The 18,393-nt window shown below is 36.1% G+C and overlaps 2 protein-coding genes across 4 annotated transcripts; one reads left to right on the top strand and one right to left on the bottom strand.

Annotated features, from left to right (window-relative positions):
• Positions 1 to 247: 247 nt before the first annotated feature.
• Positions 248 to 736, bottom strand: LOC137943633 (probable DEAD-box ATP-dependent RNA helicase 48; the record flags this gene model as incomplete). The annotated part of the gene is made up of 1 exon (XM_068789085.1): positions 248 to 736. A coding segment is annotated over one exon (489 nt), but the record flags the coding sequence as incomplete, so codon positions are not given.
• Positions 737 to 8,589: 7,853 nt separating this feature from the next.
• LOC137944640 (protein transport protein SEC23 D-like) lies at positions 8,590 to 18,089 on the top strand. Of its 3 annotated transcripts, none has more exons than XM_068790343.1 (6): positions 8,591 to 10,483; positions 10,586 to 10,701; positions 10,791 to 10,886; positions 14,341 to 14,464; positions 15,289 to 15,377; positions 16,044 to 16,689. In XM_068790343.1, exons 1-6 carry the CDS (start codon positions 10,409 to 10,411, stop codon positions 16,063 to 16,065), a joined length of 522 nt encoding a protein of 173 aa, XP_068646444.1. In that variant the 5' UTR covers positions 8,591 to 10,408; the 3' UTR covers positions 16,066 to 16,689. The 3 variants fall into 3 exon arrangements, with proteins under 3 accessions (XP_068646445.1, XP_068646444.1, XP_068646446.1); XM_068790345.1 differs by lacking the exons at positions 8,591 to 10,483; positions 10,586 to 10,701; positions 10,791 to 10,886; positions 14,341 to 14,464 and adding exons at positions 16,696 to 16,738; positions 16,821 to 16,893; positions 17,594 to 17,653; positions 17,873 to 18,089 and having other exon boundaries at positions 15,367 to 15,447; positions 16,044 to 16,175; XM_068790344.1 differs by lacking the exon at positions 15,289 to 15,377 and having other exon boundaries at positions 8,590 to 10,483.
• Positions 18,090 to 18,393: the final 304 nt, after the last annotated feature.

Here is an 18,393-nt window from a genome sequence, read left to right as displayed (position 1 = left end):
TTCGTCTGCAACGCCCAGGTCAGCAATACCTAAATGCGGTTGTGCAATCAAGAGATTGAAAGCGCTGAAGATGGAACATGGCAGAAATAGGTTGAGGAAGGACTGAAATACGAAACTTCCCTAAAAATCTGACCATGCATATTACTAGTGGTTGGTAATATGCATGCTCTCTTTTCTTTTCTTTTCCATTTTCCTTGTGCATCCAAACAAGAGAAACCACATTTCTCTTTTTTTTCTTTCTTATTTTTCATGGGCATCGAAACAAGAGAATCGATCTTTTAGTCCCATTCCTCTTCTTGGGTAAATCTTCCTCAACGTACGTCATTTCTGAATAACTAGTGCGCCCAACACTGTCAATAATACCATACGGTTTGACATTGTGCACAACCCCTTTAGGGAAAAACCTCGCGGAAGGGAGCCTGTCCTGGTTATGAAAAAGCTGAGTCTCATCCCGCTCCGACCACAGATCGTAGCCTCCAGAAAATTGAGACCTGTTAGCCAAAGCCTTCAACTGCTCGTCGGCTTTGATGGAAAAGAGAGTTGGGGCTCGCTCAACAACCTCCCACGGTCGCTCAAGCTCAAAAACTGCGGCTCTAAGTTCCGCCCTCTGCCTCATTTCGTAAATCTGGCACTCACGGCAAAGACGGGCCTTTAGGAGCTGTTTGGCTTTTTGGGCCTGCATCCGCTTCCACTGCCATTTCGAGACTCCGCCGAGGTAGGTACAAGGCCCCCCACCCAGTTTGTCACGAGGTCAGATGAGCCTAAACTCACTTGGGCTAGCGGAACTCCAACTCCCGTGATGGCCTACCTTCAATTCGTCAAAGGTAGTACAGCCTCTCACCCCTTAGATCAACGTTGCAAACTCCTTCCTCTCAAATGAAGCACGAGCAATGAAAAGATAGAAAGACAATGGAATAGGAAGAGAAAGTAACCTTGTATTAATACTAGAGAAGATTACAAGGAGTGACCGTCCAAGGTGGAAGGCCAGCACTCTACAAAAACTCTCCCTCTCGTCTATGCTGAATGAATCTACAAGGGTTGAATGCCTTGGTATTTATAGGCTTCAACCCCTCCCTTCTCTCATGCTTCCGTCCAATGAGAGCAGAGATCCTCCCTTATCAAATCTCCTTGATTTGATCCTCCATTCAAATCCCTTGATTTGCTCCTTTTTCTTAAAATTCGTTTTACCATTGTTATTTTCCTTAGACACTTTGTTAGCCGAATCATTCTTTCTCTCATATTCGGTTAACTTTTCAGCATTAGATAAAGCTGAAGCTAATGTCTTTCTTCCCGTGGGCTGAGCAAGAATTGAGAAGACGGGAAGTAAAGACATTAGCTTCAGCTTTATCTACTGCTGAAAAGTTAACCGAATATGAGAGAAAGAATTATTCGGCTAACAAAGTGCCTAAGGAAAATAACAATGGTAAAACGAATTTTAAGAAGAAGGAGAAAGGGGAAAAGAAGTCATGGGCAAAGGACGCCAAGGCTAGGCTGGAAGAGAAGAAACGAGGGGACAAACAAAAAAAGGTCCATTGTTTCATATGCGAGGGATTGTCTTAGAAAGAGGTTCCTCAATGCTGCTCAAATCGAGGTGAACAATGGAAGGATTGAGCCTAGGTTGGGCTCCTTAACACTTTTCCATGCTGTTGTCCGTTCAAAGGAGGAGAAGGCTGCTCCACTTCTGGTAAGACCCTTAAGAGAACATCTTTTTATCTCTCTAACACTTGCTGGACGTATTGTTAGAGCAGTGGTGGATACTGGCGCCACCCACAACTTCCTTTCGTCGGAGGAGGCTAGGCGCCTAAATATACGAGGAGAGAAAGATGGGAGCAAAATGAAAGCTGTAAATTCTGCTGCTCGTGAAGTCTAAGGCATTGCCAAGAACGTCCCGGTGGAGATAGGCAAGTGGGTTGGATTTCTGAATTTTACTATTGTTGTCATGGATGATTTCAATGCGATTTTGGGAATGGAGTTTTTCACGGTTTGTAAGGCATTTGTAATGCCGCATGTTGGCGTAGTGGGGATTATGGACGAGCAAAGTCCTTGTACTATTTCTGAACTTGACAACAAAGATGTAACAAAAAAGGACTTAATGCTATCAGCCCTCCAGCTTAAGAAAGGTCTTAAGCAGGGCCGCTCTACTTACATTGCTTCTATTTGTGCTATAGAGCAGGTAGAGGTCATGCCTACCCCTAAAGAGATACAAGTCGTACTGCATGCATATAGAGATGTCATGCCTGAACAACTTCCAGCGAGGTTACCACCTAGGAGAAGGGTGGACCATTGCATAGAGCTTGAGCCCGGAGCAAGAAAGCCAGTACAAGCACCATACCGAATGGCGCCCAAAGAGCTGGATGAACTGCGAAGACAACTCAGTGAGTTGTTGGACACTGGGTTCATAAGGTCAAGCAAAGCACCTTATGGGGCCCCTATACTGTTTCAGACTAAGAAGGATGGAAGTATGAGACTATGCATCGATTATAGGGCGCTCAACAAGGTAACTATAAAGAATAAGTACCTTTTTCCTCTTATTGCAGATCTCTATGATTAGTTGAAAGAGGCGCAAGTTTTCTCCAAATTGGATTTGCGAAGTGGTTATTGCAAAGTTCAGATTGCTGAAGGAGACGATCTGAAGAATCTAAAGGTGCATTTTGGATACTTACTATGCTATAAATAGATTCCGTATCTGACATGTATTCATCTACTTCTATGAGATCTTGTTGGACATTTTCTACAAGGGTGGATCTCTTAGGGTTAATGTTTTGTCTTTTGGGATAGGTGTTGGCTAAGTGTTCTGTTTGGCCGCAAATATAGCAAGAAAGTTTATTCTTATAGGTTCTTTTTGGGTTAAATCTTCTAACATGTCTATCTTTGTTTAAATATGGTTTCCTACTTTTGAATCTACGGATAAAGTATCCTTTCTTGAAGTATTTTTTATGTTTTCTTAGTTTCTGTCCCGAGTCTTTTAGACCATAAGCTTGGGTAGTATATATCTGCTTACAGATCCCATAATCATCTCCTTTAAGTTGTCTTTGTATTTGAATGTCTGTACATTTTTCTTGAAGGATGGTCATAATAAACTTGGTTCTTTGTCCTATTGAATACACTGCTGTAGGATTTGTTGTTTCTACGTTTTGCCATTTATCATATATTTCTTTTCCTAGTGCTCCTGCTAATTTCCTAAATAACTTTGTGCCTAAGTCTTTGTTGAAAGAATTTCCTGAAATACAGGTATAATAATAATCTTGGAGAAATTTCTTATCATATTTATAATTATGTAAACTAAGTTGCTCTAAATAAACTACTGCATCTTTTTGTAATGTTACAAATCCTAGATTAGGGTCATCTCCTGTTACTAATTGATAAACTTTATTAACAAAATTATAGGGATTGGATCCTAGGCTCATTAGATGGCCAAATTCTTATGGATTCCCTCTTTCATAACTTTCCCATAAAGCTTTTACGCTTTCTCCTAAAAATGTCTCCAAGTATATGTACATTTCTTCTACATCTTGAGACTGAAAGTTCTGAATATAGTCTGACACTACCTGATTTTTCCAAAGGTCTAATACTGTTGTCCATTCTTGGGGATCATGGGCTGAAAGATTAAAAAAATTTCCTTTGCCCATTTCTTGAAACTTTATAGGTCTTTCTATTTCTTTTCTTTTTCCTTTGGGACGTATCTTGTGATCAAAAGTTACTGGGTCACTATAAGGAATCCTTGGCATATTACCAGAATAATATACTTCCCTAGGAGGAGTTCGTGGATAAGTGGTATAACTATTTCGGGGAATAGTATTAGAGCTTTCTTCATCCATGTATTATTTGATACTTATAGTTTCTTCATCTTTTGTTGGCTCTAGAGGCATTTTTCCTATTCTGATGTTAGTTTCTTGGTCATAGTACAGATCTTCTTCCTCTTGGAGATTTCCATTTTTAATTAAGTGTTCTTCTAAATGAAAAAGTTTTTTTTCTGTTAATTTTAATTCTAGTTCTTTAGGGTATATTATTTCATCTGTCTCTGATTCTCCTTCTATGTGAACTAAATCGTAATTTTCGCTAGAAATTGATTCTGTGTCCTCTGTATTCTTTTGTTCATAACTATTAAATCTAATATTTATATTACCTTTTGTATATGTATACATAATACTTTCTTCAGGACTAATTTTTTTTTCTTCTCTGAATTTAAGGTTCCATTCTAATCCAGCTAAGATATCTGGGGAATATTTGATAGGCTTAATTAATTTAATTCCCTTGTTACCTATTAAATTAAGTACATTATCTATTTTAACTTTAAACCTAGTAGTACTGGAGCAAGTACATCTTCCTAAAAATCCAATACATAATAAAAGATTGTTTCCTACAAAGGATTCATATCCTTTTGTCTGAATACCTATTTTAATATATTTTCTGAAATCTTGTAGTCCTAGGAGGAAATCAGGGGAGCAATAAAATATTCCTCCGTTCTGATTCATATCTACTTCGGTGATTCCTAACATAGCTTTTTTAGGATCGACCCATCTATCATCATAGATGCTGAGCAGAGTTTTGGTTCCTAGGTTTTTTCGTCCTAATCCTTTTACCCCTATGACAATTAAACCAAAATGAATTAAAGTATATAATTTCTTAATTTCTTTGAAAGCTTGTTCTGCTATTAAGTTTATGTTGACGGAATCCTGTCCTACACAACTAACTTGAATTTCCCTATAATGTCTGAATAATCCAGTATTAAAATTCAAAGGTCCTGTTCTATATAACTGTCTAGGATTAAGGAGATTTAATTGATTATTACTAAAGAAAGTAATATCTTGGTCTATGTCGATTATTTCGTCTAACTGAATATCTCTTTGGTCTACACTTCTTCTTCCTGTTATTCTATCTATTATGTTAAGATTTCTAGAAGAATTTTTCCGAGGTAAATCCTTCACCTCGCTGTGAAAGTGCCATGGTTTTGTTGATGATGAAGTTCTAGGTTCTATTTTGACAGCTTTTAATTTCTGAGTTATTAAATCTATCTCTTTATCAATATTTTGTTGCGATCCTTTACTAGTTTTTAGATAATCTAAATTTTCAAAGAGTTTTTCTGTTTTTACTCTTAAGGTTCTTAATTCGTCTTGTAGTTTGTTCAAAGTAAATTCTATTTCTATTACTTTGCTTTGTAGATTATTGCCTAAACTTATAATAAGATCTGCGATACTATTTAATTGTGAATTATTTCCGTGTAATATGTGTTCTTCACTATTAAAATGACATCTAAGACAATTAGGTCCTATGTATTTTATATCAAATCTTGATGAAATTCTTAAGTCTAAATAATCTACTTTTTTAAAAGGTTCCAGGTCTTAAGGCTCTGATACCAAATTTAGGGGGTACTAATTTAATTTAGTCTGGAGTATTTAAAGGAGAATTATTAGGAGATCTTCTTATTACTTGCCTTTTGGGAATAAAAACTTGCCTAGGGGTTTCTACTATTCTCCTATAGGAATAGAGGGATAAAGTGAAACAGATAATACTAAATATGAAAAAGTTACAAATAACTATTGTTAATGCTATAAAAACAAAGATCATGTATCTAGGATTCTTCCTATAATATTAGCAATTAAAAATATATAGGAGACTAAGAGGTTTTCTAGTTGTTCTGGTATGAAAACAAAATAGTTAAATAACTCCACAACTAATATAAATAAAAATATATAGGAGACTAAGAGGTTTTCTAGATGTAAGGTTCTGTTTGGACGGAAACTTGAACTAAGCCTGTATGTACTACTGCTTCAGGCAAAGTCTGGGAGTGTTGGATAGGAACTTTTGTTAGGGCTTCATCTATTTCTTCGTAGCATAACAATTTATTATCTAATTTGACTATGGAGTTGTCTATCTATTGTTCAAGGGCAAGAATTGTAGAATTATTGGGTTGTTTACAGCTTCCTGGAAGTTTACAGGGACAAGATGTTGATTCTGATACCAATTTAAAGGGGGTACTAATTTAATTTAATCTAGTCTGGAGTATTTAAAGGTGAATTATTATGAGATTTTCTTATTACTTGCCTTCTAGGTATAAATATTTGCCTAGGGGTTTCTACTACTCTTCTGTAGGAATAAAGGATAATATAAGACAGATAATACTAAATATGAAAAGATTACAAATAACTATTGTTAATGCTATAAAAACAAAGATCATGTATCTAATATTCTACCTATAATATTAGCAATTAAAAATATGTAAGAAACTAAAAGGTTTTCTAATTGTTCTGGCAGGGAAACAAAGTAATTAAATAATTCAACCACTATATAAATAAAAACAGGATACTAGTATAAGTTCCTATATTTTAAATCTTCTACCGTAATATATGGAGTTGTAAAAAAGAGTTAGATATATATAGTATATAGGTAATATGGGTAAGATTATTCTAAAAAACTGTCTTAATATTTTATTAACTAACCAAATAAACATAAAAGTATAGCAGCGTTGTGGCTTCTGGGAGCAACGCTTGGCTTCGAAGAGGTAGAGGCGTTTGTCAGCCCTCACCCAGCAGTTTCCAGCCTAATATACCCTTATGTATAAACACAAAAACAAACACCAAGCCACACAATCTATAAAACTTAGCAGACAATAAAAGCAGTGAAGATTAAACAGATAAGAACAATACCTAAAGTTATAAAAAGCACAAGCATGGAGATGATTACGAAAAATAAGTAAGAAGTGTAATTCTCGAGGGGTTTATCTTTAGATCAAAGCTGTTTAGATCTTTATGGTTACTCCTTCAGGTATGGGAAACGCAAGACACAGAGAGGTGTGCAATTTCCTAGCATTAAGCTTCTGCCACGGGCTCCAACATTTAGTCCCAAGAAAACAAAGCCCTGAAACCTCCTTGGGTATAAACGGGCAGAAACAAGGGACGCATGGACCGTGAAGCATCAAAGGAATACCGCAATGCTTTTACTCTGTGCTTGGGATTAACCCCGGGTTAGAGGAGGAAGGTACAGATCTAAACAGACAGAGATATTCTTTGATTAAATATCTTTGGGTTTGAGGATCTTCCTCTTGATCAATGTTCTTAAGCACAAGTTGTTGTTCATTCGTAAGAACATTAATTTTATGCATTTGTGCCATAGATTGTAGATGAGAACAGCTACAATCTTGGTCTTCTTCTGATTGGCTGGATGAGGCATAATCAATATCATCCCCAGAATCAGAGTTTAAGAGAATTTTGGCCAACTGAATTCTTAATCCTTCATCAATCTGAAGTTTGTTAAGTTTCTCTTTAGTTTTGCATCTATTTGAATAGTGGCCTAATTTACCGCATTTGTAACAGACAATTTTCTTTTTGTCTGGAGGATTTCTTCTAGGAGGTGGTCTCTGACGAGGAGGAGGTCTCCTAGATTCATGACGAGTCTTTTGATGAGACTGTCTTTTTGGATATCTCCTACTCTGGTGTGAATAGGGTTCATGTCTCTTAGAGTGAGAGACTTTACCTTTTCCCTTCCTTTGATTGGAAGGTGATGGACCTGTGTCACAAGCAAATTGTTCACAGAATTCACCAAGCTCACGCTTTCCAGTAAGATTTTGTTTCTTAAGCTGAGCTTGAAGCTTTAAATCATTACATAAGGTCAGCCCTTCTTGGATGATAGCACTGGTAAGGAGACCATATGTATATTGATGGTAGTTTATAATTCCTACCTCATTACCTAACCTTTTTCTTACCTTGCTGGCAAAAAGAGTTGGTAAACCATCAATAAATTTTGCTTTCCAATATTCATTATTGGCATCTGGTCTTTGTGTAACCTTAGTGAGGAAAACATCTTTATACCAGCAAAACTGGCTAAGTGTTCGACACCTAAGATTTTGCAAAACCTCTCTTCCCTTATCTGATTGGGAAGTCAGATTTCCAATGAAATGATGAACAATACAGGAAATCAAGGTATAAACTGCATCGTCCTCACCTAGTTAGGCTTGGCCAGATTCAGTTTTGATAACCTTCTTTGAATTATAAATTTCCTGATGTTGTTTAGGGGTGAGGATATTATCCCACCCCTGCAGTAAGCATTTCTGCAATTCCTTGATCGAAATTCTTATGTTGCCGACAGATTGTACAATACATAAGCATTCGGTGACAATGTTCTAATATCTGATATTCAGATAATCCATCTATATTCCATTCATAAATGGATTTGCCATCATAAGATTTTTTATCTAAATAAACATTCTCCTCATACAATAGGTCTTGAGGTGTAGGCCTATGGTAATAGAGTTTGTTAGGTAGATCCCATTTCCGAGTAGAGTTTTTCTCATAATCCAATTTTTGGATACGCGGATCTTGTATCATGTCTTGAAGAATTTCTTCAGTCTGATTGACATTGGTTAAACCTAAATCTTTGAGATTAGAGTTTTGACCAATATCAGAATCAGAATATGCTGAAGGAGTTAAATCCTCAGAATTTTGAGATGAAAAACCTTCATTTAGTGAGATTCTAATGTTTGAATACTTTTCAGAATCTTCGCAGCTTTTGCTTCTTTGGCTTGTTTTAGTTGATCTTCAGAAAGATTCAATCTTCCAAGCTGAGATAATAATTCATCAACAACTTCAGAATTATTATCCCATTTAAAGTTCCTAATAGGAGCGGGTGGTTTGATGAGCGGTTTATTGTTCATCAACAAAGGTAATTTTCGAGAAGATAAGTTATAAGGATTCTGACAATATTTCTCTGGATTTTACCTTTATCCAAAAAATCTTCAATACGAATTAGCTGTTGGCCAATTGTTTTGAGATTTAAATTGGTAAAATTGTTTTGTCTCCTGATTTGACCCATAGGATTAAGAGTGGAGAGAGAGAGAGAGATGCTCGTGCTTGTCAGCCAACCAGATGATTATTGTCGGAGAGTAGACAGTTAATGACCCTATGTGCTGTCTTTCCAAACCATGAGGTCAACAACCTGTCCTAAGAATGTATCTGTTCTCAAGGTGGTTAAGAAGGTTTCTTGCCTCATCCATCCCAGTGTTGGTCAAAGCACGCCTCTGATTAAGGTCTCAAGGACAAAATGTACCACTGTGATGAAGGGAATTTTGGACCTTAATTTGAGTGTGTTTGGCATATGCATGTAGACCTCTGACCCAGGATCAAGCAAACATCTGGTGAAGTTATCTTTCTGGACATCAATTCGTAATCCACTAAAAAAACTGAGTGAGCTTGCAGATGGATTTCATAGCACTAAATGCAGAGTGAGGGAGGGGATGTGGAGGAAACCATGAGACTGTTCAAGCATTGTGGCCTCTGCTTCATGGTTTGAGGCTGTCTAGAGATTGCTTTTTCATCTTGCTTAGACTTGAAGGAGCCTCTTCAAATGTCACCTAGTGGGCTTAGGCTAGATCCCTCCATTTTGGAAGCTCTCACATATGTTTAAGGAGATCGATGACAAGTTTTTTTTTTAAAAAGTTCTCTTGCTGTTTCTTGGGTATGCACCCTTTGCTCAGCAATTCTCCATGATATTTCTTTCGTTGGGAGTGGCTACAGCAGTCAATCCTATCATGGGTGATTGCATTCCCCTCGTATAGATGGACTGGCGATGATGGGCTCCTTGCAGTCATCTAATGTTTTTAGTAGCCAGCTCATGTATCTATTCTGTACTATCTAAAAATAAAAATGACAGAGAGAAGGAAAAGGAAGTGCTGTGCAGTGATGGGGAAGATGCAGTCATTAGATTTTGTTGGTTCTCTTATAAATGTTTCTTGGGAAGGGGCTTAGAAGCTCTGTTTGTGCACCAAATTGGTGTATTGGTCTTTGTTTCACCCTTATGATGTTATTTGTGGTTGTGATTTGGAGCTTGGATGCAGGTGGTACGAAGCTGAAAGCTGCTTAGCCTTTGCATGCATCCGCTCTTTGCCCTTGATTTCTCATAGTGGAAGACATAAAGGCAGATTATGTTGTTGTTTTTTCTATTGAATTTCTTTAATATTACATAAAAAAATTTATGGGAGAGGAAGGGAGGAGGGGAAATTAACAGATTAGTGTCTGGAGTGCCAAAAAATGTAAAAAAGGGCTTGCCGTCTTTGCTGCCTGCCACAATGGTAATGAGGCTCTGTGCTTTCATGGACATTTTGATTGTGTGGTCACTACCTTCTCCATTGATTACATGAAAATTTTGCGTTATCTTTATTCTTAAATAAAACATCTATGAGTAAGCTGATTGGTAGTGAGTGCTAGATTACCCTCAAACTGGTTTGTTTGACTGTTTTATTAATTGAAAGAGGGTGAAGCTTTATTCCGATATTACATGTATGACTCAACACAAGTATATGACTCATAATGGGCAAGGATAAGCTATAGTCCACTACTGTCTATATTTTGACAGTTTCATGGGTAGCTTAATCTAAGTTCATTTTTGAAAATATAATTGATGTTTCAGATACCGGATGCTTAGCCGTTCATATGCCTTTCGATGCATACTAAGATTGAGAACATCCTCTGATTTCCAGCCAGGACGCTCGGTATGGTCTTGGAGATCTTCAAAAACATTTAAGTTTTGCTTCTGATTCATATCTAACTAAGAGCTGCTCTTATGTGGTCTGATTTACTTTTTTCTTCTATAGTATGGTCATTTCTTTGCAGATCCTCAGTATGAGAACGTTCAGCACATTATATGTTGCGACTCTTATGCCACTTATGGTTATGACTTTGATTTTTCTAATTCTGTGGGATTCTCGAGGTATTCAGATCCTGTCTTGATGTCATATACTGAGAAGGATGGGTCTTTATTTTAGAAATATGAAACAATATGTCTTAAATCATGTACAGACAGACAGAGCCTCCTGTGGTACAAATTGCTTTCCAGTATACTGTCATTGTGCCACCTGAGGAATCTTCAGTTTCAGGATCAAGTGCTGAAAACAAGTACGTATAACCAGCTGCCATGTGCTAGGAAGTCCTTGTCTTTTCATTTGTGGTCATTCTGTGTTTTAATCAACTCTAAAATTTATAATTGCTCTTACCTACAGTTAAAGTTGTGTAAACATCAAAGTTTTTTTAACCCAGAATCATATGTATTTTAGGTTTCTTGTACTATGTCATCACAAGGATTTCTCTGGTTTTTCATATTATATTGTAATTAGTATTATAGAAGCAGTGTATGGAGATCAGAAATTGGTCTAATATTAGAGTTTCTTGGGAAGAGGAGTAATAAGCTGTTCTCTATCTCTTTTTTCTTTTTTTGTATAAAAGCGAGATAGTAATTTATTAGTAGAGAGAGGTACAAGATGTTAAAAGCAAACTTAAAAAGCATACAACTGAATAGTTATTAGCTGTTCTCTATCTCTTTTTTCTTTTTTTGTATAAAAGCGAGATAGTAATTTATTAGTAGAGAGAGGTACAAGATGTTAAAAGCAAACTTAAAAAGCATACAACTGAATAGTTATTAGAGGACATTAAAGAAAACAAATACAATAGCACAACCAATCTATTACAATGTTAAGCAATGGGAAGGGAATCTCCCACAATGAGTTGTTGTTCCAAGAAATCAGTTAGATGATTCACATCCCCATAGAGTGGCATCCAACTCTTCCATCAAATGCCTATAAAGGTCGATAATTTTCTCAAAAATCAGAATTAAGCATCAAGGTGAGGACTTCCCTGAACATCCTGCTGGAAACAACAGCCAAATCACCTCAATGATGACAGGATTAGAAAAAAGATTTGGTAAACACTCTTAAGGCCTATGAGGAGGATCAAAAACTCTACCTCAATGGGTCACACTGCATCCACCAGCTAGGCTAGGATTGCTCTGAGATCAAAATTGTGCTTTTACCACCTGTTCTATGGTGGTGTCTACTCCTTGATTGTCTCCATTCTAGCAGTCAAATGTGAGGCAATCAGCTTTCTGTTTCTCTCTGAATGGATCCAAGGAGAGGAAAAAGGTAAGGAATTTCATTGGACCAAAATTTTATGTAGTTCTAAATCTTAGTTGATTAGTCAATTTGGGAGGTCCACTCCTCAACCTGTAGACCTTACTGTTTTCAAGGCTAAACTTATCGGGACTTATTCTTCTCTCTCTGACCGGACCTAACATCTTATACTGAGATGAAGACTATCTTGGCAACTTATTCAACTCTAGCCCTCATAGAGCAATAAACAACACTGTTATGCTGGAAATTTGCTGCCATTTTCATCATTACTTTGTTTCTCTTATTCATGCAAACTTTTTTTTAGGGGATTGTTTGACTTTCTTCAAGCATCTTCTAGGGGGTTTTGTTGGCAAAGAAATGAGTTTTGCCAGCCTCAAACAGCAGCTGCAGCATTTGATAATTACTCTTTGCTTTGGTCAATGCTCTTGTTAATGTCACAAAAAAGATCTTGGTCATTGTTATTGTAAAATAATCAGATATGAGAAAGATGAAGTTTTGGAGTGAAGAATAGCCAATTCTGGGAAGTCTCACTTTGCGTCAACATTGATCAACCCCTATATAAAGATGTCATCGAGTTGATGTGCAGAGCAAACATACCATGTTATAATCTTGCCACTCATAATTGCATCGTGAATGAAATGACAATTTGCTTCAATGTATTTAGTTCTCTCGTGAAATATTGGATTGTTAACAATAAAACTAACAGCCTGATTGTCACAAAATATTGCCATAAGTTTTCAATTGAGAACCCAAACTCTATCGCTAAAGACTTAATCCACATTATTTCACAAGCGGCATACGCTTGACCTTGCTAGTATAGTTTGTTTTGGTACTTTTTCTAGGTCACAAGGTTACTGCTCATAAATGTGCAATAAGCACTCACTGAGGTTCTACTGATTTTAGACTTTACATTGTCAACATTTTGAAAACCTCATTATTTCTAGATTATGGTGTGGTTTATGAAACAATCCCTGTCCACATTTTAAATACCATAATATCTGTTTCACAACTTCAACTCCTCAGGTTTTCCATAAACTGACTGACAACACCATCAACATAGGAAATATTAGGTTGAGTCTTAAATCAGCTTACCAACAAGTCTTGTAGTATTGGGTCTTATCTTTAGGTATTGGAGTCTGACATTATCAACATAGGAAATGTTAGGTTGAATCATTGGATCGTTATTCAGTTTGCTAACAAGTTGTCTATATTGGGTCTTATCTTTAAACATTGGGTTTTGTTCATCATGCAAATTTGCATTTGTTTGCATCACTCTCTGTTGACTTTGCTCCAAATAAACCTCTCTCAGCTTATCTTAGTCTACATATCAGTTGTATATTTCCTTTGTGTTCGTATAATTCTCTCCTTGTTTCATGCAACATCAATATTGAGGAAGTAATTCAGGTGTCTTAAATCCTTGGTTTGAAAATGTTGTTTGATATTCTCACTTTCTTGTTGTGTAGTCATCTACATAGACTATTAAGATAACAATACTTTTGTCCCTCTGGAGAACAAAGATAAAGTGGTATGAATGGCTCTTTTTAGACCCCAAGCCTATCATCGTTTGACTGAATTTATCAAACCAAACTCTTGGCTCGGTTTTAGACCATATATTGCCTTTCCAATCTACGAGCCCTATATTTCTCCCCTTGAGCAACATATCTAGGATATTGCTTGATATAGGCCTTTACAATAATATCTTCATAACAAAAAGACATTTTTAATGTCCTACCCTTTATTAACAGTAATAGAATTGGATGAAATTTAATTTGACATCAGGAGAAAATGTTTCATAAAAACCCAGTGACAACTACAACAATGTGGCTCTGATACCATTAAAATAATCAGAATTAGGAAAGATGAAGTTTTGGAGTAAAGAATAGCCAACTACAGGAATTCTCTCTTTGCGTTAATCTGAGATTAGGATATATATCGAACCTTCATCCCTTAATAAATTTGTCTAATGAGTTTTTACAAGATGAGACTAAAATACCTGTGAGTAAAAGCCTACCTGTCACTCAGAATAAGTTGAGGGACTGAACTACCATTAACTTAAAAAGCAAGCTCTAAGCATAAACCACAATAACAGGAATGCCCCTGAATTATAAGAAACACCTGTCCACAGTTGTTAAGAAAATCTTATTTGCCTTTTAGAAAGAAAAAAATATGAACATTGATGTTAACAATATTTTGTGGAATTGGATTCTTTTGACTGATGATTGATAGGTACTAGTATTTAATTACTCGAGGAAAGAAAATTTTGAAACTGTTTCTTTTTTTTTTTAATTCAAAGATGTTTGTTGGTAACTACTCCGTGAAAAACTTTCTCGTATATTGTTTCTGTTTTGGCCTTTTTCATTGTTGAAATGTGGTTGTCAATGTCTTCCCCTAACTGTCAACATTCTTCTCACTGCATTTTTTATGGCATAACAATGTACTTTCTTTAGGTCCAGATACTCCCTTAAGCGGCACTTAAGGATAAGGACATTTCAATATGCTACAGCTGCAAATATGAATGAACTTTACGACAGCGTTGATCCTGAAGTTGTGTTGTCAATCCTTGTTCATAAGGTTGTTTCGTATCAAATTTTTTTTGCTGTATTTTATTATTAGATTTCATTTGTTTCTTAGTGTAGAACAAGCTAGTTTTATTGAGAGTTTGGAATATCTTGGTTGAGTAAGACACTTCTGTATTTGAGAGGCCTAATATGCATCACCATTCTGAATGGCTTTTTGAGCATTGGCGGGAAATTTGGTTTAAGGCAACAATCTATACCTGAAGCTCATCTAAACGTTTTGGGTCCAAAACAGTTAGTGTTGTTGGATTAAAAAATTGGACCAGGGGCTATGGATGAACTCAAGTACACATGAGCATTATCTAGGTAAAAGGGGTGTTACATCTTTTAGGTAAGCTAGAGATTGATGCATTAGTGCCTTTTCCGTGTGATACATTCTGTAAATTGTCACTGTTGATGAGTGTGTGTGTGTAGATATATATATTTGGTTTTGTTTTCTCATTAGCATTTTTTTCTTTGTATGCATTTAATAATATGGAATTGACCATTTCAGAAAAAAAAAAGGGGAATTTGTCAAATGCTTAGCTATCTGCAGTATTTTTTTGACTTGATTGTGGTAATATGGTTTGTGAACATGATTTCTCTGCCATTGATGTTGAATCATAAATTTCCTGTGCCAAATATGCCTTCTGGTTTACTATACTACTTAAAGTTCCATCACATGTGGAGAAGGGAAAAAGAAGGAAAACTGTTGTGTTTTCGAGTCAATTAAACTAGTCAAAAACATTAAGGTCAGTCCTGACTGGAGACTTGAGTACCACAATCTACTTTATATTGATCCTTCCTGCTCATTTGCCCTTGTTTGGCACAAATTTTCAGGTAATTTCAGCTTCTTTGGAGCAAGGAATTAGGGAGGGAGGCATAACAGCAGATCCGGCACTCCCCTTTCCTCCTCCACAAGACTCTAAGTTATTTCCTTTTTGGTTCTTCAAATACTGATGCTAGGAGGAAGGCATAAAATTTGGGTTTACATTCCAGGTTTTGGAATTTGATTCCTACCTGTAGCCTGTAGTTAGGATTTAAAAAATCCTTTAGTTGTTAAGTTTGATTGTGAGCTCATAAATATTTAACCAAGTTATTCCAACTGCACTGTCACAAGAAATGTGTTTCCTTTTTGTGGTTCATCAAGTAATCATACCAGAAGGCCCTAAAATTTAAACATAAGATTTGGGGGTTAGAATCCAGTCATTCTGTTTGTCAAGTCCCATAAGGATGTTATGTGACATCCTTGTGCAGAAACAGATCGATATGTGATCTTAACTGGGGTCATATTCTTGCAATCACATGTTAAATAGATTATGTTTGTTGAGTCTAATGGTGGGTTTGGAAATATTTAGCTCAAATGCTGCAGGGTTACAGGAAAGTAATCCTGACATGATGGGGCCACCGAGTGGAAATCAAGGATCATCTGATTGCTCATTTTTCTTGGATTATATGCATAATCTTTTTGGAATGACCAGCCAGATGGACCCTACTCTCTCCTTTGGGTTCTAGACCTTTTTTAGTTAACGATTTCAATAACAGTATTTAGATTGTTTTGCTTCACCTACTAATACTAATGTTATTTGGTGCAGGCCTCTTGCGAACAACAATTAACAAACTGAAACAAGACAGAAGTATCACTCCAAAGCTCACATTTATTCAAGGGGGACAGGACGATGCCACTGTGTTCGAAAACTATCTCATAGAAGAGCAGGATGTTGATGGTAATGGTTTAACAAGTGTGGTAGGCTTTGTATCCTTCTTGGATGAAGTGACTCAGCGGGTGGCGGAGTATCTTGCATAAATGAGTTAGCTAGATAAATGTTCTTGCAGTACCAAATCATGCTTTGTGTCAAAACCCATGGAGCAGCCTTTGATATCGCATTGGTATTTTGCTTCCTCGTCTTTTAGTTTCTGCTCTTTTCAGAGGCGGTAGTCAGAAGGGGCGACGAACGAGTCGTCCACCCCTATAATCACTTTCGAGTGAAGAAAGAAATAGGTCCCTCATCTGTGTCCCTTAGAGTGAGCGACAGAGAACTAATTAGAATCGAGAATACTGAAACCGAAAAGTATTTCTTCCCTTTTTAGAAGCAACTCGTTCATTTTGACGGTTACTACATCGAACTGTGGGACTCATAAAATATGGCTGGACATCGTACTACTTTCTTTCTTTCTCCTAATTATTCAATCCTATGGTTCAATTCTCTGCGAGCTGAAATGTCTTCATGTCTCTTCATTTGCAAGGGAAAAAGGTCGGCCTAGTAAGAAGCTCAGGACTTCCACTAAGGTTTTATAATTTTGAAAACCCCAACTCTCGTTATGTATTTGGTTGCTCTCCTGTTCTTCCCTTGATTGTTTTTTCTTGGCAGGAGGTTTATCGAATTGATGTTGTTGATGATGATGTTGATTATGCCGAAGATTTTGATGAGGATCATCGTGAAGGTATTACTTTTGCTCGTTTTTTCGTTTTGTTTTAGCTTTTTGTTTTTAGTTCACTTTAGGTGCTTCAATTGTATTTATGGGTACGGAATATGGATTATGAAGATGAAAGCGAACTGACGAAGAGGGATTTTTCTAAACTCGAGTTAGAGCCTGATCATGCAAACCGCCCTTTATGGGCTTGCGCTGATGGCCGGATCTTTCTTGAGACATTCTCACCGTTGTATAAGCAAGCCTATGATTTCCTCATTGCAATTGCTGAGCCCGTTTGCCGGTATTTAAGATGTCCTTCTATTTTCTTCTACTTAAAACTCTGTGGTTGCTCATTATCATTTTGTTGGAAAAATGTTGTGCAGGCCAGAGTCTATGCATGAGTATAACTTGACGCCTCATTCCTTATATGCTGCTGTTTCTGTTGGGTTCGAGACTGAAACAATAATTTCTGTTTTGAACAAGCTATCAAATACTAAGCTCCCTAAAGAAATGATTGATTTCATTTATGCTTCAACTTCTAATTATGGGAAAGTAAAACTTGTACTAAAGAAGAACCGGTACTTTGTGTAGTCCCCTTTCCCAGTGGTGCGAATTTGGTCTCGTATTCCACAAGTGGTTTATTATTATTATTGATGTTGTTATTATCATTATTATTATTCTTATGGTGATGAGGGGAATTTGGAACTTATGCTTTACATGATACTTGCAGGTGCTGAAGACTTTGCTGAAGGACGAGGTTATATCTAAAGCGAGAATTTATTCCAATGAGGTAATTTATTTTGCTGTTATTTTCTTCATGCATGTCCACTTTATTTTTCTGAGTTGTGCCTTTTTATATTTTGTCTTTTATCTTATCTTTTTGGCGAGTAATAGAAAATTTCTCTCATCATGGTAATTTTAATATTTTTAACGACATCAAGTAACTAGTAATGGAAGAGTATTTTTTTATCTGACAATAACTAATTTTATTTTTTTGTTTTTGTCGTAGGTGGAGATTTTGCTCATGCAAGGACGTATATTATTTTCTAGCATTAAGAGAAACAATTATAGTTTGTAATTTTATAATGGATTTATAGTTTTTATTTGGGTGATTGTAAAGTGATAGTGATATTTCATTTAATTTTGTTGTGTTTGATTATTGTTTATAATATTATGCAGTGTATAAAGTGTTTAGACTATTTTATGGAGTGTTTATGGAATGTATAGATAATTTTATGAAGTGTTTATGGAGTGTTTATGGAGTATTTTTGGAGTGTTTATACAGGTATTATGTATATTAATTATGCCCAATTTTAAGTAGAGGTCATGCCGAATTTTATACAGGTATTATATACATAAATTATATTCAATTTTAAGAAGAGGTTATGCCTCAATCTTATACATGTATTATATAAATAGGTTATGCCTAATTTTTTGTAGAGGTCATATCCAATTTATGTAAAATGTATGTATAATTTTATATATAATTTATTTGATATATATTTTTTGAAAATTTTTAAATGTATGTTG

The sequence above is a fragment of the Aristolochia californica genome, unplaced genomic scaffold (assembly GCF_029961685.1).
Source record: "Aristolochia californica isolate CCGP_79_NKW_82.1479 unplaced genomic scaffold, dmAriCali1.0.hap1 SCAF_11, whole genome shotgun sequence".
In the NCBI taxonomy this organism is placed as follows: domain Eukaryota; kingdom Viridiplantae; phylum Streptophyta; class Magnoliopsida; order Piperales; family Aristolochiaceae; genus Aristolochia; species Aristolochia californica.
The sequence above is the reverse complement of the archived record's forward strand: the minus strand, read 5'-3'. Positions and strand labels throughout refer to the sequence as shown.